Below are 21,124 nucleotides of genomic sequence, written 5' to 3'. Positions count from 1 at the left end.
CTTCCCAGGTCTTTTATGTGAGTAAAAATATAAATTTCTATTGTATTTGAGCTATTATAATATTTGGAGGTTTATTTGTTGCAGCAGGTAGCATTAGTCCAAGTAGTCCATATAGGCACCTAACCCAGCCTTGTAGGCTTGAGAAGGCCACGTATGCTGATTCTGAAGGTCAGGTCGTTGCTCACTAGGCAAATATGAGGGGTAAAGGGCTTGTGCCTGGGCTCTCCCAGGAAGCTGGAGTTAGGAACTAAGGTCTGCCCAGTGGAGGCCAATCTGAGATAAGGCCTCCTCAGTGGGCTCCTCCTGTCAACCTGGCCTTATAATACACATCTATCTCCTTCCAGGCCCTCAGCAAGAGGAAGAGCCAGCTTCTAACATATGGTGAGTGAGCCAGAGGTGGGGGTTGCAAGCTTTGAACAATTGCAAGTGGGGCAGAAAACAGACAAAAAACAATCCCCCCCTGTGAGTATGTCTCCTGGTCTTACATTCATACTGCTTCCTGACTTCTTTTCTCCATAGTCCTATTTGCCCACCATATATCACATTGAAAATTGTTGATAACTTTGGGAGACTCTGTCAGGGAGCTACTGTCTGCTGCCTGGCTCTCCCATCCTGGCTGGGCATCTGCCTTCAGTCCTGCATGAGAAATCCTTCTCCTGCCCCGTCACTCTGTTCTGATTTCCAAGCAAGTGTTCCCTCATCACATGTCGCAAACTGCTCTGCCCTGAGGGAACTTGATGGTGGTGATGGAAAGCTCCCACTGCCTCCTTCTGTGGGGTCAAGACTGGGGTCTTTGTCCATCTTGGCAAGAAGTTGAAGACCCTTTTCTCCTTATGTTTTGCTGTAGTCATCCTTTCCATTCATTCAAAGCTTTGCCATAAGCTCATCCCCGTGGCTTTGTAGACAAAACTCCCATGCCCCCCTGGTTCCCCACCCACCATCCAATCCCTGAATAAACAACAGCTCATTTGTAAGAGATTTTTAATTTCATCTTGGTATGCCATTAAGGAGTGGAATAAGGATCTCTATTCATTTTCACTCACATAGTATCTGCTACATTCTCCAACTGGTCTTTACCACAGAAACCTGTGGGGCCATACAGCATCTGCATAATTTTCACTCATCAGACTGGTTTGGGTTTCTTGGTGGTTTGCATAAATTATAAACAAGAGCACAAAAAATCACACGACATAGACGCTACCATAAGGGGACATGTTCCCTCTGGCCTTGCCAGAGTGATAGGGACGTGTCTCTGTGTTCAAGTCTCCAATGATGTCCCCAGAAGTGAGGCCAAGCCTGTCCCGGCCCCTCCCGGATAGGTCCACAGTGACCCTCTGTCTTCCCCACCAACTCATTCTGGTTTCCCAGGAGGCTTCCTAGCACAGAACGATCCCATCCTAGCACCACAACTGGAGACCAGGGTGTGGAACTGTCTCCATGTACAATGGCTGCTGGGTCTTCTGTGCTGAGGATCAGAAGAGTGAGTTGGAAGGAAGAGCCAAGGGTTTCCACCGGACCCTTCTGCCTCTATGAGCTCCATGAGGTTCTTTAGAAACAGACCCTCTAAAACAAGGGGCCCCAAACTTTTTCTGTAAGGGCCAGACAATACAGATAGCAAATATTTCAGGATTTCCAGGCCACAGACAGCTTGTTATATATTCTTCTTCTCCTTTTTTTTAAATGACCTCAAAAAAAAAGTAAAAACCATTCTTGGCTGGCAAGCCATAGAAAGCAGGCCTGCAGGCAGCAGTTTGCCCACCCCTGCTCTAGAACACCCCCAGGCCCTCTTCTATCCCCTCAGCCTTCGCCTCCTCCCCACTCCGGGACTCTGGGATCCCTCTGAGCTGCTCTGAGCTGGTGTCTCCTCCAGCACAGGCTTTGCAGAGGGACTTCAGCAGGCAAAACTGCCCTCGGGAGTTTGGGAGCCCTCCTGCTCTGCAACCCTATGTACCCTCCTTTGCCAAGTGAGTGCCCTGGTTATATCTTAAACAAATATCAGATATTAGTCTCAGCCCTGCTCATGTGTCCTGGGAATGAATTAAGCCTTGGTGTTTCCCAGTGAGGTAGGTACCTACTATTAGCCTCATCCACACTTGCAGATGCTGAAGCTCAAGAGCTGAGCCAACCTTCCGAGCACTGCCCAACAACCACTTGTCAGAATTTAAAAGAAAGCCCAGGAGTCTGGGCTTTACATTTTCTCAGAACATGATCAGGGATTATGCTGTCCCACCCCTGCCCAGTGATTCAACCCCAAAGAGAGCAAGAATGCAAGAGAGAACACCATCAGCCACACGGAATTGCTTTCCAGACCTGAAAGACACTCTGCAAACAGAATGAACCCAAGCACTCAAAGCTATGGGGCTAGGTGGAGCAGCCCTCTCTGCCCTGCTGACAAGTCTCGTCAAACTAAAAATAAAGTTTATAAAAGTAAATTATCTCATTTTATAACTTAAGTGCATCAAGCATTTCCTTAAATATAGTTCACACTGAAAATAAAGTTACTTTTGCTGTACAGTTGGTGTCTGTTAATTAGGAATAAACTTTGAGGGTAAAATATGAAAGGTTACACACTCACACACACATCTATCTGTCTGTCCTTCTGTCTATGGGTGAGTAGATGGATAGACATATGCACCTCTTGACAAGAGCTTCCCCGACATGGTGGGAAGTTGTTAGGAGTCCCTAAGTATCTAGTTTGCATGAGAATGTCTATATTAAAAGTCCCTGTCCTTAATGATAAACACGTCTTCATATCTTCATATCTAATGCTAAGACTCTTATTAGAAACATTAAACTATGCAATCCATAATGTATTCAGTCTTTGGAAATGCTGAGCTACACCATATCATTATACAACAGCATCCCCAACAAAACTCCCTCCCCAACCCACCTCTTCCCTGGCCTCCCTGTCCCAAAGCCAGTGACCCCTCACAGAATATGGTTGTTCCATATGGGAGCCTAGTCACAGGACTCTAGGGGAAGACTCAAGAGGTGAAGTAAGAATTCTGCATGGAGTACAGGTGGTCAATGGGGTTTCCCACTCTGGACTGCAGAGGCCCAGCTTCTGAGGTTGCTAGGAAACAGTCACCCAGGTTACTGAGGGAGGTGTCGTCGCTATCCAGATCGTGGAAAAGGGGCTCGGCACCTGAAATGGAGAGGAAACACTGGCATGAGGGTCTGGAAGAGGTGACTCATTTCAGTGTCAGGATATTCAGCTGAATTCAACAAGCGTTGCCTGAGCACATGTCCCATGTGAAACTTTCTACAGAAAGTCTGTATTCTCTTTAGGCAGCTCGTGTCCAAAGTGCAACAAGTGAAAACAATCTAAACCAGGACATGACAAAGTGCTAAATTGAGTGCAGCATAAGCAAATGTCACAGTGTCTAGACAGGGAGTGTGGGGAGTAGGCAGGACATGTCACCAGAGGCTGGAGAGACAGGGCAGAGCTCCCACAGGACTTGGGCCTAAAAAATGATGCTTGAAGAAGGGATGGTAAAACCAACAAAAAAAACAAAACCAAAAAAAAGCTCTTTGAGTGAGGTTAATGAAAACTCCTGTGATAACATTTGTTCTTTCAAACACCAAGGGTCTACTAGCTATCGGGTGTTACCCCAAATTTGTAATGGAAAGGAAGGTTAGGTGCCTACTTTCAACTAATTTACACCTTTCATAGGGAAGCCAGTAGGGCACACAGTGGAACAGCCGAGAAATCACTGCAACCAGGACGTGGAGGCAAAGAATGTTCTGTCTCCACTTCAAGTAAATAGGAGAGGTGAAAACTGGAGTTTATACAACTTGTCATGGGGCTTTAAATATTCATTTTATTAAAGGAGTCATCACAGGGATACTTTAAGTAATACAACCTCTGACACTGAAAAGAATTTGCAAAAAAATGTAGTTGCCCTGTTTTCCCACAGCGGTGGAGTAAAGAATGGTACAGATGTGACCTGTGCCTTCTAAGGAAGCCAAGAGGGTGGCTATCACTGAACATCCAATGAATGGGGTCGGCCAGTGAAGGGCTTGCCAAGGGCCAAATCTTAATAAATGTTTGCTAAATGTGTGATATGGGAAGGTAGGGGTGATTTTAACAACAGATTTTTTTTTTTTTAAATGAAGGCAAGAAAGAAGTTGTTTAACAAAATCTGTGATCTGTGGCATGAATCTCTGATACTAATGTTTAGAAGGCTTGCTGCATAAAATTATTTTTTAACTGTCAGTGCAATGTATCAGATTACACAGTATAGACCAATGCATTACATACACCACTAACCTTCTCTGTATAAAAATGTAATGCCCTATATTTGGTTGAGGTTTAACTTGAGCCTTCACTCCAAAGCTCACCCAGCTCCCTACTCTGGGTCCTCAGGCCCGCCGTTGTTGTCCATTAGCTTAAGCACAAAGCTGGGTAAGTGGGAGAGGCTCAGCTATCCATATATGCAGCATTTAAATCAATGCTTCTTTGGGTGGGGTGGGTATAAGGAGATACTTTTCACTTTACAAGTCAGTTTATGTTTCACTAGATAAATTAGAACACCTATTAGTATCCATAGTAGGATAGTCCAGATAGAAAATTTGTCTTCTGTGCTTTTTATATCTTTTCTTACTTTAGGTAAATGTTTGCTTAATTAAGGCCTTCCGTAGCACTGATACTGCTGACATCTGGCATGAAAGCGCAAGACTTGCAGAATTCAATAACAACAAACAGGTCTACAAGGAGAGCACAACTTCCTATTAAAAACCAACAAACAAGAAGCTTTGAAAACAAGATAAATGGAAGGGTCACTAATGAATATGCATGAAGGTCTTTCTCCTGTAGCCATTGGTTAGGCGATTCTAGCAGTATTTTGTAGGGCACATTGTTCTGCTTTGGAGCTTCGGTGAGCATCTGGGAACTGCGTAGATGTGTTTAGGAGGGAATGAGAAACCCATACAAGATATGAGAGGGCCCGGGGGGCTTGAGTCCCTCTTACCATAAGGGTGCATGTGGTCTCCAGGCATCTGGGGTGGGGTGAGACCCTGTCGGAAGGGATCTGAGCTGTAGACACTCTGCTCGATGGCCAGGAGCTGCTGTGGGGTGGGCAGAGCTGTGTAGGGGTTCATGATTCCTTCCATCCCAGCACTCCCACCACCATTTGTCTGAGCTGTGGAACAAAGAAGCAGCCAGGTCATTCTCAATGTGCAGCCTGGCATGTGACTTCCCTGGGTCCTGATTCCCTCATTTATAAAATAAAATGGGATGAGGTGACATCAGTGGTTCCAGTCTTTGTCCTACAGAGGCCATCAGCAATCACTTTGGAGGATAGGAATAGGGTAGAGGCTGGGATGTTGAACTTTGAGAACGTCCTTAAAATATATCATTTCAACAAAAGGTTGTGATGCTAGCCACATGTTTGGCAGTCACTAGAATAGATGTATCTAAAGATCTTTCTATGATAAATCAGTATGAGCCCATCAGTCAAGTGGGAGCTGTGACCTGTTGACCTCATGGGGCTGATGGGAAGATTCCATAGGACTGTGTATGCTTTGGAATTATAGCTTGCTATGCTTGTAGATAGAATTTTATAAGAAAAGCAGGATTCACTTCCTGCCTCCACATCTTGCTGAGGTTCTCTGAACATGGGAAGAACAGATACTATTTCCCACCAGCCTCTGCTTTCTTAAGTCTACCTTTGGAGCTTCCTTTAGAATTATGTAAACTAAGTCCCAAGCCATATGAGTTTGTGTTCTCACAATGCTTTGATGCATTCTTCTCCCCTTGAACTGCACAGGGGTCCTGTGAGGTAGGACTAGCAGGCATTAGGGCCCTACCCTAGGGATGCACACAGCCTGAGGAACAAGGCAAAGTTGCTCCCACAAAAAGAGCCTTAGGGGTGGAGCTGAGGGAAGAATTCAGATCTAACCAGCTTGCTGCTCCACCCTTCCCCACACCCATGCCCTGTTTTATTTCTTCTCTCCCTAACTTCTACCTTGTTGTTAACATACCGTATAGTCTAGAAGGTAAGAAACTAAGGGAACTCTTGGCTGCAAGAGTCAAATTCTAGATTAAGCCTAGACCTGATGCCAAGCACAAGGCAGGGTCCATATGAGGATAAGAGGCTGTGCTGAGGGGCCTGAGAACTAGGATCACATTCCACAGACTTCAAAGTGTGGTCCACAGACTAGCAGCAATGGCACCACCGAAAAGCTTGTTAAAGAGGCATAATCTTGTGGCCCACCCAGACCTTCCTTATGAATTGGAATCTGCACTTCACCAAACTCCCAGGTGATTTACGTGCATATTAAAAGGTAAGAAGCCCTGTTTTAAGGTACAAACCATTCAAGGAATTCTGGATAGCTGAGTTGGGGGGTGAGGGGCATAGCCTTTAAGAATGACATTGTTCTAATATAGTATTTCTTGTTTGTTTTTTTTCTTTTAACTTCCATGAAGTCTCCCACAGTCTGTACCTCTTCACCCTCCTCCCTAATCCTCATATCACTCTGACTTTTTTAAAAGTACACCTGGGTAGAGATGAGAAGGCAGCATGGCCTGTGGAACACAGTGTTCCAGTTCCAGCCCCCTCCCTTACTGATCTAGGGCCACATCCAGTCTTGCAGAGCCTTTGTTCGCTCATCTGTGAGATGGGGATAATAACAACTTCTCCACTCACCTCCCGGAGTGGGTGTTGTAAAAGTCAAGTCAGCACGTATGAGAACACCAATCTATAAAACTGTTCAACCAAGGAGGGCATTGTTATTTTACTATCGTTATTTTCACTACTTTACATTATTTTGGAAAGAGGCAGGTCACCGAGGCATCTTCTATTAAATCAATTAGCCTGGAAGGAGAACTAAGCAAGATGAGAAACTGAACGTATCTGTGACTCTGCAAGTAGTCCTGACACATTCTCCCTGACACTGTGGTGGGATCCAGGCCCGGACGCTGTGGATAAGGTCAGTGCCATCCCCAGTTAGCAGCTCTAAGCCTGCATGCAGCTCAGGCGTCCTCAACCCTCTCACAAGTTCCTCATGGCTCAGTCCTCCCTTGAAGGCCTTATCTCTCCAGCGGGTATGGTCTAGGCTTCACTGAGTCCAGATATGTCATCCAAAGAGCTGGGTAGTGGGAGGCCTCTGGTAGGAACAGCCTGGATTCCAGCCAGAACTGCCTGGGAGGAGGCACCAGCTTACCAGAGCTCAGCCTCTGGGTGTTTTGCTGATCTTGCTGCTGCTGCTGCTGTCGCCTGGCCAGCTTCTTCATCTGATAAGGAGAGGACCACAGGATTAGAAGTCAGGTGACCTGCAGCATGTTCACATGGTAAGGTGGGGGCCTGGAAGCGACGCCTTCCCTGGGAGAGGGCTTGTTGGCAAAGCTCTAGCCCTTACTTAGGAAAGGAGCCGCAGTGGCCAGCCCCGTGTGCTAGAAGCATTGCAGCTGAGAGCTCTTCTACTCTGCAGCAGTATAAAGACAGCTGACTGGGAAGCAGGAGTGCAGCTTGTCTTAGCAGAAACAGGGATGTTCCCTCAGCAAACAAAACTTGCTGCTTGTGGTGTGACCATTTTACATTAGGTAATAAGTGTGTGACTGTGAAATTTGCAGCCCAGCCTAGAAGTATGGAACAAGAGGATACTGACAGGTTGTGATTTAGAATCAGCCCAGAGGCTGTTCCTTTCCCCCTCCCTGTCTACTGGCCCTTAAGTTTGAGATGAGCCTACCCAGACATTCATGCCTCTTCCAAGGTACCCTGCTAACATGCAAGCTTCCCTGAAGGAATATTTTAACTCAATGTTTCTCAAACTGTGTTCCATAGAGCATTAGGGTTCCATGAGATGTTGACATATACTTTGAGCGCGTGTATGTGTCTGTGTGTAGGAAACACTAGATTTTTGTAAACATTTTCTCTATTGCAAGATTTTTCAGACCTTTAAATGGGCCCCTGTGCTTTATGAATCCATAGACTATAGGGCCTCTGCAACTTATCGCACCATGGAGTCTTTCTTTGGTGGAATAACACATCAATAGCCCTGTTCTGAGGATGTCATTTAGGGAAATGCTACCTTAACCAATCGTGATCAAATAAAGAGATAACCTGTGATACTGTAAAGTATATATTTGGTTGTCGACCCTGATTTTTGGTGTACGATTCCTAAAATTTTTGGACTCTCCAAAGCGATGCCTATTTGAATGTTAATGACTGACTGACCGCTGTCAGCCTCTAGGCAGCTTCAGAGTGGAGGCTGATAATCAGAAAGACCCGGGTGTCATTAGATGGTTGGAGCATTCAGCCCCACCTCCAAACTTCTGTGGAAAAGGGATGGGCTGAAAGTTAAACTGACCATCAGTGGCCAGTGATTTAATTAATCATGCCTACATAATGAAACCTCCATAAAACCCCAAAAGGATGGGGATCGAGAGCTTCCAGACAGCTGAATACATGGAGATTCCTGGAGACTGGGGTACACAGGGAGGACATGGAAGCTTCACACCCTTCCCCCATTTCTCGCCATATGCATCACTTCATTTGCATCCATTGTAATATCCTCAATAATAAAGCAGTAAATATAAGTAAGTATTTCCCTGAGTTCTGTGAGATGCTCTAGCAAATTTATCAAACCCAAGGAGTGGGGTCACGGGAATCCCAATTTATAGCTAGCTGGTCCAAAGCACAGGTAAAACAACCTGGAGCTTGCAATTGGCATTTGAAGGGGAGGGCAGTCTTGTGGGACCGAACCCTCAACCTGTGAAGTCTGACACTATTTCCAGGTAGAGAGTGTCAGAATTAGAGGACACCCAGTTGGTATCCACTGCACAATTGATTGCCTGCTTGGCGTATGGAGAATATCTCCACATATTTTGTCACAGAAGCATTCTGCACTGATTGTTGTAGTGTAAGAGCAGAGGAAATATAGAGTTTGTTTTTTCCTCATATCATCCACTAAAGATCAGGGCTCTTGAGAAACAGTCCACAGGACACATGTATTTTTAGAGGTAGGAAGATGAAAGAGTAAAAGGTCTAAAACTAAAACCATGATGAGGGAATATAGAGCTTCATTGGATCCAGAGGACAGTATGACGGCTTGGGCCTATATTAGTGAGGGCTGGGCCCTGGGAGAAGTAAGAAAAGGCACTCATTCTACCCTGTCATAACATTGTCTTGGACCAGTCATATGCATGCTACTTTTAAAACAACTCTGGTATTTGCGTTAAATAAATATGAATTAAGGAACATGCTTTTACCAAAAGACACAGAAAGACATTTATTCATACAGATGGCTGGCCAAATTCACAGTCATGGCCACTAGGAAAATACAAGCAATTTCACTAAAACGAATGCCTTCTCTCTCCCCTTCTGCAGGGCTGCTGTGGCCAAAATAACTATTGATAACAGAATTTTTGAATCAAGAGAACTACTCTATCCAATGAGCTAAGGTGAGAAAACCTGGCAGCAAGTACAATGTTCTACTGTGATTATTTCAGGAAACCAGCAACACGGGGACAGATAAAAGTAAGAAAAAGGTTACCTTCGCTCTCTGGTTCTGGAACCACACCTGGACAACACGAACACTCAGTCCTGTCTCTGCAGCCAGAGTCTCTCTCACCTTGGAAAAATTGAATATGAGAAATGTAGGCACATTGGCATCTCAGGGTAGGAGGTAGAACGTCTTTTATATAATACATGAGGAGGCCAAAAGACTGTATCCGCTCTAGGAGCTGGATAGTTTTTAATGTTGAGCATAAACACAAACACGAGAACATTGCTTCCCTTCAGGTAGAGAGAAAGTCCTTCACCAGGTAAAGAAACAAAAGAATAATTATTAATTTACATGTGCATTCCCAAGAGGTGTTTCTGGATTTCTCTTGCTCTGGAAATTAGGCCTTCAAGTGGTTTAGACATTAGTCTATTGTTGTGCTTTAGCTATAAGCCATGCATATGCATTGACCTACTTCAGGAGATCTGAGAGTGAAAATCACTTTGGAAAAACAAATGGCTCTCCCTTGCTCTCCTCTCTTGCCTAAATTCATTGACCTTAATTTTTGGTTTTGTCCCTCATGTCTCTATGTAACTTTGGGTGTTTCACAAATATCCATATTAACTGCTACCTCAAGTGAGCCCTGCCCAAAGAGAATAAGATGAGAGCCATCTGGAATCCGGCAGAGCCAGGTAGACAACTCTGAGGCCAACATGTGTGCCAGGGCTGTAGCGGAGACAGCACAACTGGGATCCAGATAATAAAGAGATACATGGAAACATCTGCCCACCATACAGGCACACAGTGAGGTCTGGCAAGGTGTCGAGAAGAGAAAGGGCAAGAAGCACAGATTTTCAGAGAGGGCCTGAGAGACACTGCCCTCTCTTGATTAGATCCTGGGGAGGAGAAGGGATTGAAAGAGCTCCTTGAATAAATGTGTGAGTAGAGCAAACTGAGGCCTTGAGAAATACTTCCCCTTTATCATGCCACTTGGGGCAAGGCTTAGAAGTGGAATGATTAGAACAGGTTTTTGCAGCACATCCTTCTGCTAAGCCAACTAAAATAGGAGTGTACTCAGGGGCCCACCTCCACCTGCTGAAACCGTATCCATTTCTCAGAGGCCCAGCTCAAAAGCCACCTGTTCCACAAAGCCTTGCCTGATTGCCTAGACCAAAGTGACCTTTCCCTTGCCTTGCTTCCTGGCTTCCCCTCTGTTATGGTCCTCAGAGCCCCCTCTCTGGTGTTACAGTAATGTGTACACACATCTCCTTCTTGCTGGTTACCTGGAAGCTGCCTGGGACAAGGACCCAGCACAAAGCCATACATGGGCTGGGAGTTTAGTATACATGGAAGAAGTAAATAAGTGAGGAAGATTATAATTTGTCCTGGTGCAAGCCCAATTTGGGGGCATTTCACTTTCTACCATACCTCTCTTGGAGCATAAGGAGCTGAAAGGGCAGAAAAAGTGAGTCTGCAACTGAATCTTCCCGAAGGTCAGAAGTTGTGATAGGCTGGACTATTGCTCAATAAATATCTATCCTTCCCTCCCCTGCTCTGTGGTGGGTGTGTGCTTCACCACTGCACCTATGCTGGCTAAGCCCATGCCTTGCTTTGGCCTGTGGGATGTGATGTGTCTGATATCCAGCAAGAGGTTTTCGATGGGCTTCCCACTTTGACTTGGCCTCTTGCCTACTGCCATCCTCATGAGAACAACATGCCCAGAGAGGGCTGCTTTCTCAGCCTGGATCCTCGAATGACAGGTGGAGCAGGCTGGAACCTGCACCCCACTGGGCCACAGCCAATGCACAGTCCAAGAAGGGAAAATAGATGTTTGTTGGGAGCCATGATGACTTTTTGTTTGTTTGTTTGTTTTATCACAGACAAAGCTGACTCATACAGAAAAGGATGTAGGAAAAATAATGCTAACATTTTTTCAAAATATATTTCCTTTTTGAATTTCAGTAAAGCATACCCTGTTTTCTTTATTTTTACCATGTAAAAGATAGTACTCAGTATATGACAGGCAGTCGATAAACAATAAGTACTCAATAAATGGGCGCTGCTATTTATGGCAGAGACTGCTAATTGTCCCCAATATCTATTCTTTCTTCCTCCTATGAGTAATTGAATCACTAAGTTTAGCAAGGCTCTTGGTCACCCAGACAGACTCATTTCCCAACTTCCCCTGCAGGAAGTGTGGCCACAGGACTACATTTTGGCCAAAACATATGAGGAGAAATGATTTGAACAACCCCTGGATACATCCTTAAAAAGCAGGGTGCTTGCCCTCCATTTCCTCTTTCTCTACCTGGTGACTGGAAACATGGTGACAACTGGAGCAGTCGCTTGAACCCAGGAGATGGATAATAGAGCCACCCACCAGCCTTGCCTTGCTCACCTCTGGACTGTGACAGAAGAGAATAAACTCCTGTCTCATTAAACCACTGTATTTTTTTTACATGAATGTTCATAGCAGTCCTATTTGAAACGGTCCCAAACTAGATACAACCCCAAATACCCATCAACAGGTGCATGGACAAACCAACCATGGCACACCTCTACAGTGGAATGCTGAAATAGGAATGAATCAATCCCCAAATCACCACACCAAGTGGAAAAAGCCAGACTCAAAAAAGAGTACATACTGCAAGCCACTGTGTTTTTATACTCTTTGTTTTACAGCATCTGGGTCTACACCACAATGGGCACCTATCATTATTACTGTTCCCATTGTGCTCCATGAAATGAAAGGTGTGCTCCATGAAATGAAAGGTGGAGTTGGTGTGCATGCATGAAAGCTTGGGGAGAGTCTATCACATCCTGGCCACAGCTTAGTGATCTCTGGAGTCTCCAACAGGGCTTGAGCCACCTGTGCAGGCTCTGTCTAAACAGCCTTCCTCACCACTCTGACCCCCAATGTCCACTGAGATCCCAGAGGGGTCTGAGTGCACACAGAGAAGTGGGGCCCAGCTCCTTTTCCTCCCTGCTCCCTCCTATACCTTCCTGCAGGGCTTGGAGGATACTTCAAATGAGGCCTTGAATGCTCGCCTCTGTTGAGTTGTCAAGATGGTTCTCGGACGTTTGGGGCGCTTATGGTCCTTGCCTTCGTCAGCAGTTCCTTTCCCTGCCCCGTGGGCTGACTTGCAAAGACTTTCTTCATCATCACTTTTACCTAAAAGAAGCAAAAGACAATGTTGTCAGTCCCTGAAAGCCAGCTCCTGGAGCTGTATGTTATTCCATAGCAAGTCCTCCAGGACCACATTTCCAGGATGCCTTTATGTATGAGAGCAATAACCTATGTGGTATTGATTTGAAAGCTTCCAGGAAGAGGCTAAGAAAAATACTTCTAAAACCCAGAGACAGGCAGCAGAAAGTCCACCATTACACCTCAGGCTTTATCACAGCATCATATCCTGGCTCCACATTCACTAGCTGTGTGGCCTTGGGCAATGATACGGTTTGGCTCTGGGTCCGCAGAATTGTCATCTCCACGTGTTGAGGGAGGGACATAGTGGGAGGTGATTGGATCACAGGGGTGGTTTCCCCTATGCTGATCTTGTGATAGTAAGTTCTCACATGATCTGATGGTTTAAAAGTGTGTGGCTTCTTTTGCACTCTTTCTCTCCTGCTTTGCCATGGTAAGACCTGCCTTCTTCCCCTTCACTTTCTGCCATGATTGAAAGCTCCCTGAGGCTTCCCCCGCCATGCAGAACTGTGAGTCAATTAAGTTTTTTTTCTTTATAAATTACCCAGTCTCAGGTACGTCTTTATGGCAGTGTGAAAATGGACTAATACAGGCAAGTTACTTAACTCTCTACGACTAAATGTACTCTTCTGCAAAATAGTGATATATACGAGAATCTACTTCATTGGGGTTGCTGTGAGGATTAAATGAGTTTATACTAATACGGCACTGAGTGCCCTAAATGCCAATGAGCCTTGACATATAGTAAGTGCTCAATGAGTGTTGATGATTAATATTATTTCTTAGACATCATTTTTCAGGACTAGACCTAGAGACTATCTCTGAAACTCTAGTTACTGCCAAGTGGTAGAAAATACTACTATTAAAAAGGCCATAGAGTAAAGCATTAGATCATCTGCCAGTACAGGTAATTCAGAACAGACAGATAACACTGATAACTAGTCAACATTGCTTTTCTGTAAAGTAAGTAACTCTCTAGTGTTAAAGTAATTGTCTAACTATTTGAAATACTTCAACTCTATAAGCAGTGAACAACACGAGGGTTAACTCCAAAGGGAAATAAAACCTCTAGTATATGCCACTTTTTTTTTCCAAGCTACCTCTTACATTCCACAGACATCACACTCCTGAGAAAGTGCTTCTAGGGTCTGGGACATACCTGCGTAAGAGAGACTTCTTTTTACTTTTGGCATTAAAAGCCGTAGGCAGGCCAGGTGTGGTGGCTCTTGCCTATAAACCTAACACTTTGGGAGGCCGGGGTGGGTGGATTGCCTGAGCTCAGGAGTTTGAGACCAGCCTGGGCAAAGCTCTGTCTCTACTAAAAATACAAAAAATTAGCTGGATGTGGTGGCGGGCGCCTGTAATCCCAGCTACTTGGGAGGCTGATCCAGGAGAATCGCTTGAATCCGGGAGGCGGAGGTTGCAGCGAGCCAAGATCACGCCACTGTACTCCAGCCTGGGTGACAGAGCAAGACTATCTCTGAAACAAAATAATAATAATAAAAGCCATAGGCAATTCTATGCCCAAATGATCTAACAAGAACCTAATTTTTCTCTGGGTTCTCACAGAGCTCAACTACCCTCTTTTCTCCAGTGAACATCTTTGCCTCAATGGCTTTCCCCTGTGCCAGTCCCTTCTGGCCACTTCAAGAAAGCAAAGATGAAAGGACCCACTGTGTGTGAGATACACATCCTTTCTCTTTCCTCCTGCCCTCCTCTGTGAAGGATGCTCATGGGCATATGCTGTTTTAGTGTAGACATTAGCCGAGTTCTCGTTTTTGGCTCTGCCAGATCCAAAAAACTTATTTAATCTGAAAGGACAGTGGCTGCTTCTTTCCATGAACATTTGAACAAACAAGGTTGAACATGAAAGGAACACTAAATTGTGAGTTCCTTGAGGACATGGCCCTTTCAATATAATTGAAAAGGGACTGATACAGGAAGACCTAGGTTTCCATCCCAGTTCTGACCCCATGCTGTATAAGTATGGCCCTGTGCAAGTTATGTCATGTTGCTGAGCCTTGGTTTCCATATCTACATAGCGACAACAATAATCCCACACAGTGGGTGTCACAGAGTAGGGTTGTTGTGTGTAAAGCAACTAACACAGTCCTGGCACTCAGGCAGCCCTTAATAGATGGTATGAAAAGGGTGTCTTTTCCTTCTGCCTCACCACTCTCAATAGTACAAATAAAAGCCCCCACAAGATTAAAGAAGAAAGTTAAAGCAAGAATCCTCATGACAAGGGGTGGCTATTCAGGCATCTTAAAGTCTGAGGTTGCTGTTTTCCAGGGGGTGATGTGGTAAGCTGATCTCAGATATAACCGTGGTGTGATTATAAAATCTTCCTAGAAGGTTTTCAGAATGGCAAGGAAAAAACAAGCACTTAAGAACTAAGAGCCTCAGGAAAATAAGAAGATCCCACAAGAGGATAAAAGGTAGAAAAAAGAAAGCTACTGACTGCACAGATTTGCCCTTGCTAGACCCTACTGATCCTACTGCTCAGAGGCACCCCAAACTTTGGTGTTTAGTGAGCAATTCTCTCTGGTGGTGGACTCCCAGGGGTAAAAACGATGCTCCTCTAGCACTAGTGATGACTTCAGTGACATTTCTGAGGAAATGGAGCTAATGCCCCAGCCCAGAGATCATGCAGATCTCCTTCAAGGTAGGCAAGAAAAGAGGCTGAGTCTGCAGGCCGGGCTCACAAAAGAGAGTTGGGAAATCCCCAGTATAGAATATATTTTAAAATGCAATTGTATTGTCTCCAGAAACCTCATGCCTCATACCAGTCTTTTCAATAAAACAGTACTTGCATTGATCCTTTTACAGTCATTCCACACATAGTTTGATGCAAATGTATGTTGATAAGCTGGATAACATAACTAATGAAAATGTAAAGTCTAAACTAATGACAATGGTTCATTTATATTGATACCATCCAGGACAGCAATGTGACATGGTATCTACAATGGTATCTTTAGCGTTATATAAACTCAGGCTGAAATTCTAGCTCTGCCAGTTACTGTGTTTGATTCTGAACACATTCTCAAGACTCAATTTTCTCATCAGAGAAAGTAACAGTGTTGTTGGAATTAAATGGGATGATATATGTAAAGGATTTAGCACCATTCAGAAATAATTGGCATTTAATAAATAATAATAATCATTATTATTTCAGCATAAAAGACATATTCTTAGTTCTGACATATGTTGTCAGTTAATTACAGTCTCAGATCAGTGGGAAGTCTCAGTTAAGGTTTTACACTACAGGTGTTCAATTCTCTCTCTTTGCAGCTATGACCCTAGCCAACATGTAGAGCTGGTTTTGTGGACTCTGCCTGTGTGCCTGTGAGAAGGGAGAGCAACAGAGGGAGGGGGAGTTGGAGCTGGTTGAAGAAGGAAGGTGCAATTTCTGAAGTTTGTTCAGAGTCCCAGAGGCAGGATGGCTAAGGGCCTTCTGGGGTCCTCCTACTGCTGTTGCTGTACTCAGCCTTGCCTGGGACATGTGTATATCCCCAAAGAACTGCTGTGCCATCGTGAACCAACAGAGAAGAGAGGGGAAGAGAACACCTCCTAGGTTAGCCATTGGGGCCTATTTTTGAGGGAGGTGGTGAGCACCACAGGTGGCTGCTCCTTCCCTCTCTCCACATCCCCACAAGAAAAGAGAAAAACATATATGTTTTCAAAACGAGAAGAGAAGGGGAAAGGGGAGAAGGATTGGTTCCAGGACCCCTGCATATACTCAGGTGCATACTCAAACCTGTGCATACACAAGTCCCACAGTTGGTCCTGCCTAACCTGGCTATAGGAAAGGTGGGTCTCCCACAGTGCATATATACGGGTTTCACAGCCCTTGAATACTGTCTGCATTTGGTCGAAAAAAGAAAAATACACATATAAGTGGACCTGCACCATTCCAACCCATGTTGCTCAGGGTTAACGGTAGCAGCAGTAGTGGTGGTTTGTCTCTGGAGTGTTTCTCTTGCTTTTGTGGTGCATTTTCTTTCTTTGAGTCCTCCTTCCTGTTATTTGATATCTCTTTTGTCCCTTTACACCTTCCTTTTTGCTTTCTAAGAAGCACTTCATGCTCTAGACCAGGAGTCTACAGACATTTCCTGAAAATGCCAGAGAGTAAATATTTTAGTCTTTGCATGCCTCACAGTCTCTGTTGCAACTACTCAACTCTGCAATTATAGCACAGAAACAACCACAGACAATATGAATGGGCACGGCTGTGTTCCAATAAAACTGTATTTCAAAAACAGGCATCAGGCCAGATTTGGCCTGCATACCATAGTTTGCTAACCCCTGCCCTAGACCTCTCCTGACCTCTTGTTCTCCATCAAAACTTACACATCCTGTGTCCCGTTCTTCCAGCTCTGACTCTGGAGGCAGGAAGCACTGCCCATGGTTAGCATGGTTTGATGTGTTCTCTCCCACAATCAATAACATATATGCATTTAATAAGAAATGCCACTACCCAACAGTCACCAATGTGGAATTTTGGGCATCCTGGCACATCTGAGCCAGAGAGATTCTGAAGATAGAGGAACACAGGAAGCTTTTGGCTCCTCTCAAAGTACAGACAGATGCCACAACCCAGCCACCAACAGGAATCTGGACCCTTGTTAACCATCACCCAGCTTCCATCTACTGTGTTGTAAATATTATGGGTATAATGGTGCCTTCTGACTCTCCTGGGGAGTTTCCAAGCTGCTCTCGGGGTACTCACTGAGGCTTTTGTTTTCTCTTTCAGGAGGGGCAGACCTGCCTGACTCGGATCTCAGTTTCTCCGTGAAAATATGCAGTGCCTAAAATTTACACTGATCAATTTGTTCACGAAAGGACATTTCTAAAAGAGCCAGGAGATTGCCCCCAGAACCAAGAGGAGTACTGGAGAGCAGAAGATGAAGAAAAACCTTTAAACAGCAGAGCAGTGAAGTGGAGGGAGAGGCGGCCCCTCTCCTTTGCCAGAGACTCCCACTCCCAGATGCAGGCCAGAGCGATCCCTCATAATTTAAGCTGACACCCCTCAGCGGAGATGAAAGGAACACCACTCGCTGCTCTCCAACAACAAATGTCAGCATCCCTGGAGGCCATTTAGACACAAACGCAGCATAAATCTGACTCCTAGTGGGGAAGTCCAGAGATTAAGTCTCCACGCACAGCCTACCAGAGTGAAATGAATTTGCTTGGCACAAAGTTTGAACATGTTTCTCAGGGCCTTTCTTTCCCCTTTCTTTAAAAAAAAAAAAATCTGGAATGGTTCAGGGCTGTTTTTTCCCCCTTGCTGTTCCTCCCACTCGTTTATGACATAAGCAATGGCAGATGAAAGACCCAGCCATGGTTTATGGCTCAGAGACGGAGCTGCACTACCTGTGGGGCCTCAGAGATTCATTTCAGGTTGTTGGAAAAATCCCAACGGCCCATAAACAGGGCAAGAGATATCTGAGTTTGGCCTAGGAGGCGAGGGTGAGGGAGGGGATGACAGACCTTCATGCTAGGGCAGGGAGAGGCAGGAACGGGCCTCAGATGCTTCCCCAGTGATGAGCCTCATAAATGTCTTTTAGACAGGGGGAGTAGAGGAAGGGCCTGGGATTTGCTGTGAGTAGAGGGAGGAGGCAAAGAAAGAAGGGAGGAATTTATGAAGACAGGATATATAGGAAGCTATTCAGTCCCTGCCCTGCACTATAGGACTAGAATTCCATTCTCCCTGAGAATAGCAGCGGTCAGCTCTCAATGCAATGAACTCAAAGCAGCATTTAAAATCCAAGAGGCAAAAAGTGCAGTTCTCTAGAAAAGCAAAGTCCATGTAGCTACTGTTTTGAAACTGTCTGACACACAGTTCTTCAAGGAAGTTTCAACTCAGACCAAAACCAATTTCTGGTAAAAGATTTGACTTGGAGCTCTTTCATTTAGTCTTACACTCAGTAAGCATTTATTACCGGCTCATGTGTGGAGCACTGCACAGGGACAATCCTAGGATCCAGGGATGATGAAGATTCAGCCTCTGCTCTCACAGAGATATGTGATTAGTAGAGGAGAAAGACCCAGCACCAAAATAATAACTGCACAGAGGAGTTAAGAGAGGGGTCTAGGGAAGGGTTCACAGTGCAGGTGTCACCTGAGTTGAAAACGAATGACACAAATGGTGACCAGGAGTTGCCAGGGAGAAAAGGGGAGACAGGGCACTTTATGCCAAGGGCACAAAATACCTAATGACATGGAAATAAGACATTGACCTGGAATGGAGGCTCCTCAAACATGAATGTTCCTGGCATTCCACTACACATTCAGCACTGTTCCTAGCACTGTGAGGGGATAAAGAAGAAGAACCCCTTGCTCTTAAGGAACATAAAACTGAGTTAGAGTGAGTTGGCATGTAAAAGATAATAAAGTATATAAAAGTGTATGTGGTTACGTTCTTCAGGCATAGTAAAAACTGGGGGAAAAAAAGTGTGAGCATTTAGAAAAGAGGAGTATCAATTAGCCAGAGAAGTTAATGAATGAAGAAGGCTTCCAGGTAAGGAAGGAGAGGATTTAGAAAGCCCAATGGGAGGAAGGAGGTGTTACAAAGGACAGGAAGGAAAGAGAGAAGGTGTGTGCAGAGATGGGTGTGGGCCCTTTGGGGCCTCAGGCAGCCTTTCATGGCATGGAAGGTCTTACTGGAACGCTCCACCTAACCGAGGAATAAACATAGCCTCAAAGAGGTGCAGGAACTGGTCTCAACAGACACAGGGCATAGGTGGCAGGGTCAGGCTTCATGCAAGGTTTGTCTACTTCCAAGATGAGGCCCAGAGGCACCCCTGCAGGGAGAAAAGGAACAGGCTGTTTAGCCAGCATATCGGACATAGTAAGCAACTGATAGTCACCTGTACATGCCCTGGGCCAAGTGTGCTGAAAATCAAATGCTTTGTCTCCCATTAATTACTAATAACCACTAAAGATTACTCTTCCTATGGGAAGGTGTGTGGAGTGGTGGAAAGTAACTTTGGCTGTAAAATAGGAGACCTAGTCCTAATTTTGCTACTAAGCTGTGTGACCTTGGATAAAATTCCTTATGTCTCTGAGATGCAATTTCTACATCTATGAAACGAATTAAAAATTCCTTATGTTTACCTAATACTTGACATGGCATCACTTTATAATTGCATTGTTTCACTGTTTCTACCACAACCCTATGAGGCAGGAAATGCCTTGTTATCAGTTTTTTACAGATGAGCAAACTGAGGCCCAAGAAGAAAGTAAGGTGATCTTTTGCCCAAGGATACACAGCTGGGATGCTCTTTCTTCAACCCCTATCTCTCCCTGCCTTCTTGACTTGCCTCACGGGTTGTTGTAAAGATCCAAGGATATGTGGTGCTTGCAAAATATCAGGTGCTGTCTAACTACAGGCAGCATTATTGTTATTAAAGAGTGAGGAAAGAAAGAAGGTTTTCTGGAGGGGGTGAAAAGTTGACCCTGAGCTCCTGCTGGAAAAGCCATTCTTTTCAGTACAAAAGGGGCAGAGCTTATTTTAAATCCCCATATCTCCCCAGGCCCTCCCGTCTCCCCCACTACACCCCCCAACTATCCTGCCCTGCCACTGCAATCCCCACCAGGGCGAATGCAAGGAAAATCTCCAAGCACAGTGCACTAAGCACTCCAGGAGCAGAGCAGACAGAAACCAAGCTGCATGCTGGAGTCAGGCCGTAGGTAAAGTGTCCCAAGAAAGACACCTTTGTTCAAAGATGTCCACTGCAGATGGGGGTTTCTGTGCCAGGCAGGGGGAGGGGCCGGGCAGGTCAGAGGCAGGGCATTCCAGCTCAGACGTACAGGCAGGCCCCAAAGGGGAGCTGTGTGTCTCCACTCTGAGTGCTGGCAGCCGGCCACAGCCTGGATGCCTCTCCCTTTGCTTTCCTCAGCTGGCTGGTGCTCATGAAGGGAGACCTTGTGCTTGGGAGGTATTCAGGAAAACAGGACAGTATTGGGACTGATTGGTAGAATTACTGTGGATTTGCATCAGTTTCAGGACTTTTCACATTTGGATAGATCTTAAGCTAACACCTACCTTAGCTCTGTCTCCCCTCTACACACACACACACATACGCTCTCTCTCTCCATCATTCCCTCTCTGAATTTTTCCATCTCTTTCTCTCTCCTATCTAATAAAAACATGGCCACATGTAGTCCAAACTGATAAGCATGGGTGTATACTGCATGTACCTACACATAGATTTGTCAGACACTGCAAATACTGGCAACTGAAATATCAGAAGATTCCTCCCCACCAACATCACTGTATTCAAATCAAGCCTGGGTAAATATACTAACTGAAACCATAACTTGTTTTGTTTTGATTTGGCAGGCTTCCAAGAAGGAGACTGTAGAGCTCATAACAAGTTGATTCAGATGTTTGGGGCTCAGAGCTCAGTCTAGATAAAGCTCATTAATCCAGCTTCCCTATGGTTCACTAGGCTTGCAGTATTATGTGCA

The 21,124-nt window shown here is 45.1% G+C and overlaps 1 protein-coding gene across 2 annotated transcripts in view; it reads right to left on the bottom strand.

Annotated features, from left to right (window-relative positions):
• Positions 1–964: 964 nt before the first annotated feature.
• Positions 965–21,124, bottom strand: part of LMX1A (LIM homeobox transcription factor 1 alpha) — a 154,146-nt gene continuing 133,986 nt past the window's right edge. For both annotated transcript variants that reach the window (XM_025403483.1, XM_025403474.1), the window contains exons 5-9: positions 12,444–12,616; positions 9,496–9,573; positions 7,165–7,234; positions 4,971–5,141; positions 965–3,145 (exon numbers count right to left, since the gene is read on the bottom strand). In XM_025403483.1, coding sequence (XP_025259268.1) covers positions 2,985–3,145; positions 4,971–5,141; positions 7,165–7,234; positions 9,496–9,573; positions 12,444–12,616 — 653 coding nt within the window. In that variant the 3' untranslated portion in view covers positions 965–2,984. The remainder of the gene's footprint in view (positions 3,146–4,970; positions 5,142–7,164; positions 7,235–9,495; positions 9,574–12,443; positions 12,617–21,124) is intronic.

This window comes from Theropithecus gelada, chromosome 1 (assembly GCF_003255815.1).
Source record: "Theropithecus gelada isolate Dixy chromosome 1, Tgel_1.0, whole genome shotgun sequence".
Classification (NCBI taxonomy): Eukaryota; Metazoa; Chordata; class Mammalia; order Primates; family Cercopithecidae; genus Theropithecus; species Theropithecus gelada.
This window is presented reverse-complemented; position numbering and strand designations above follow the sequence as displayed.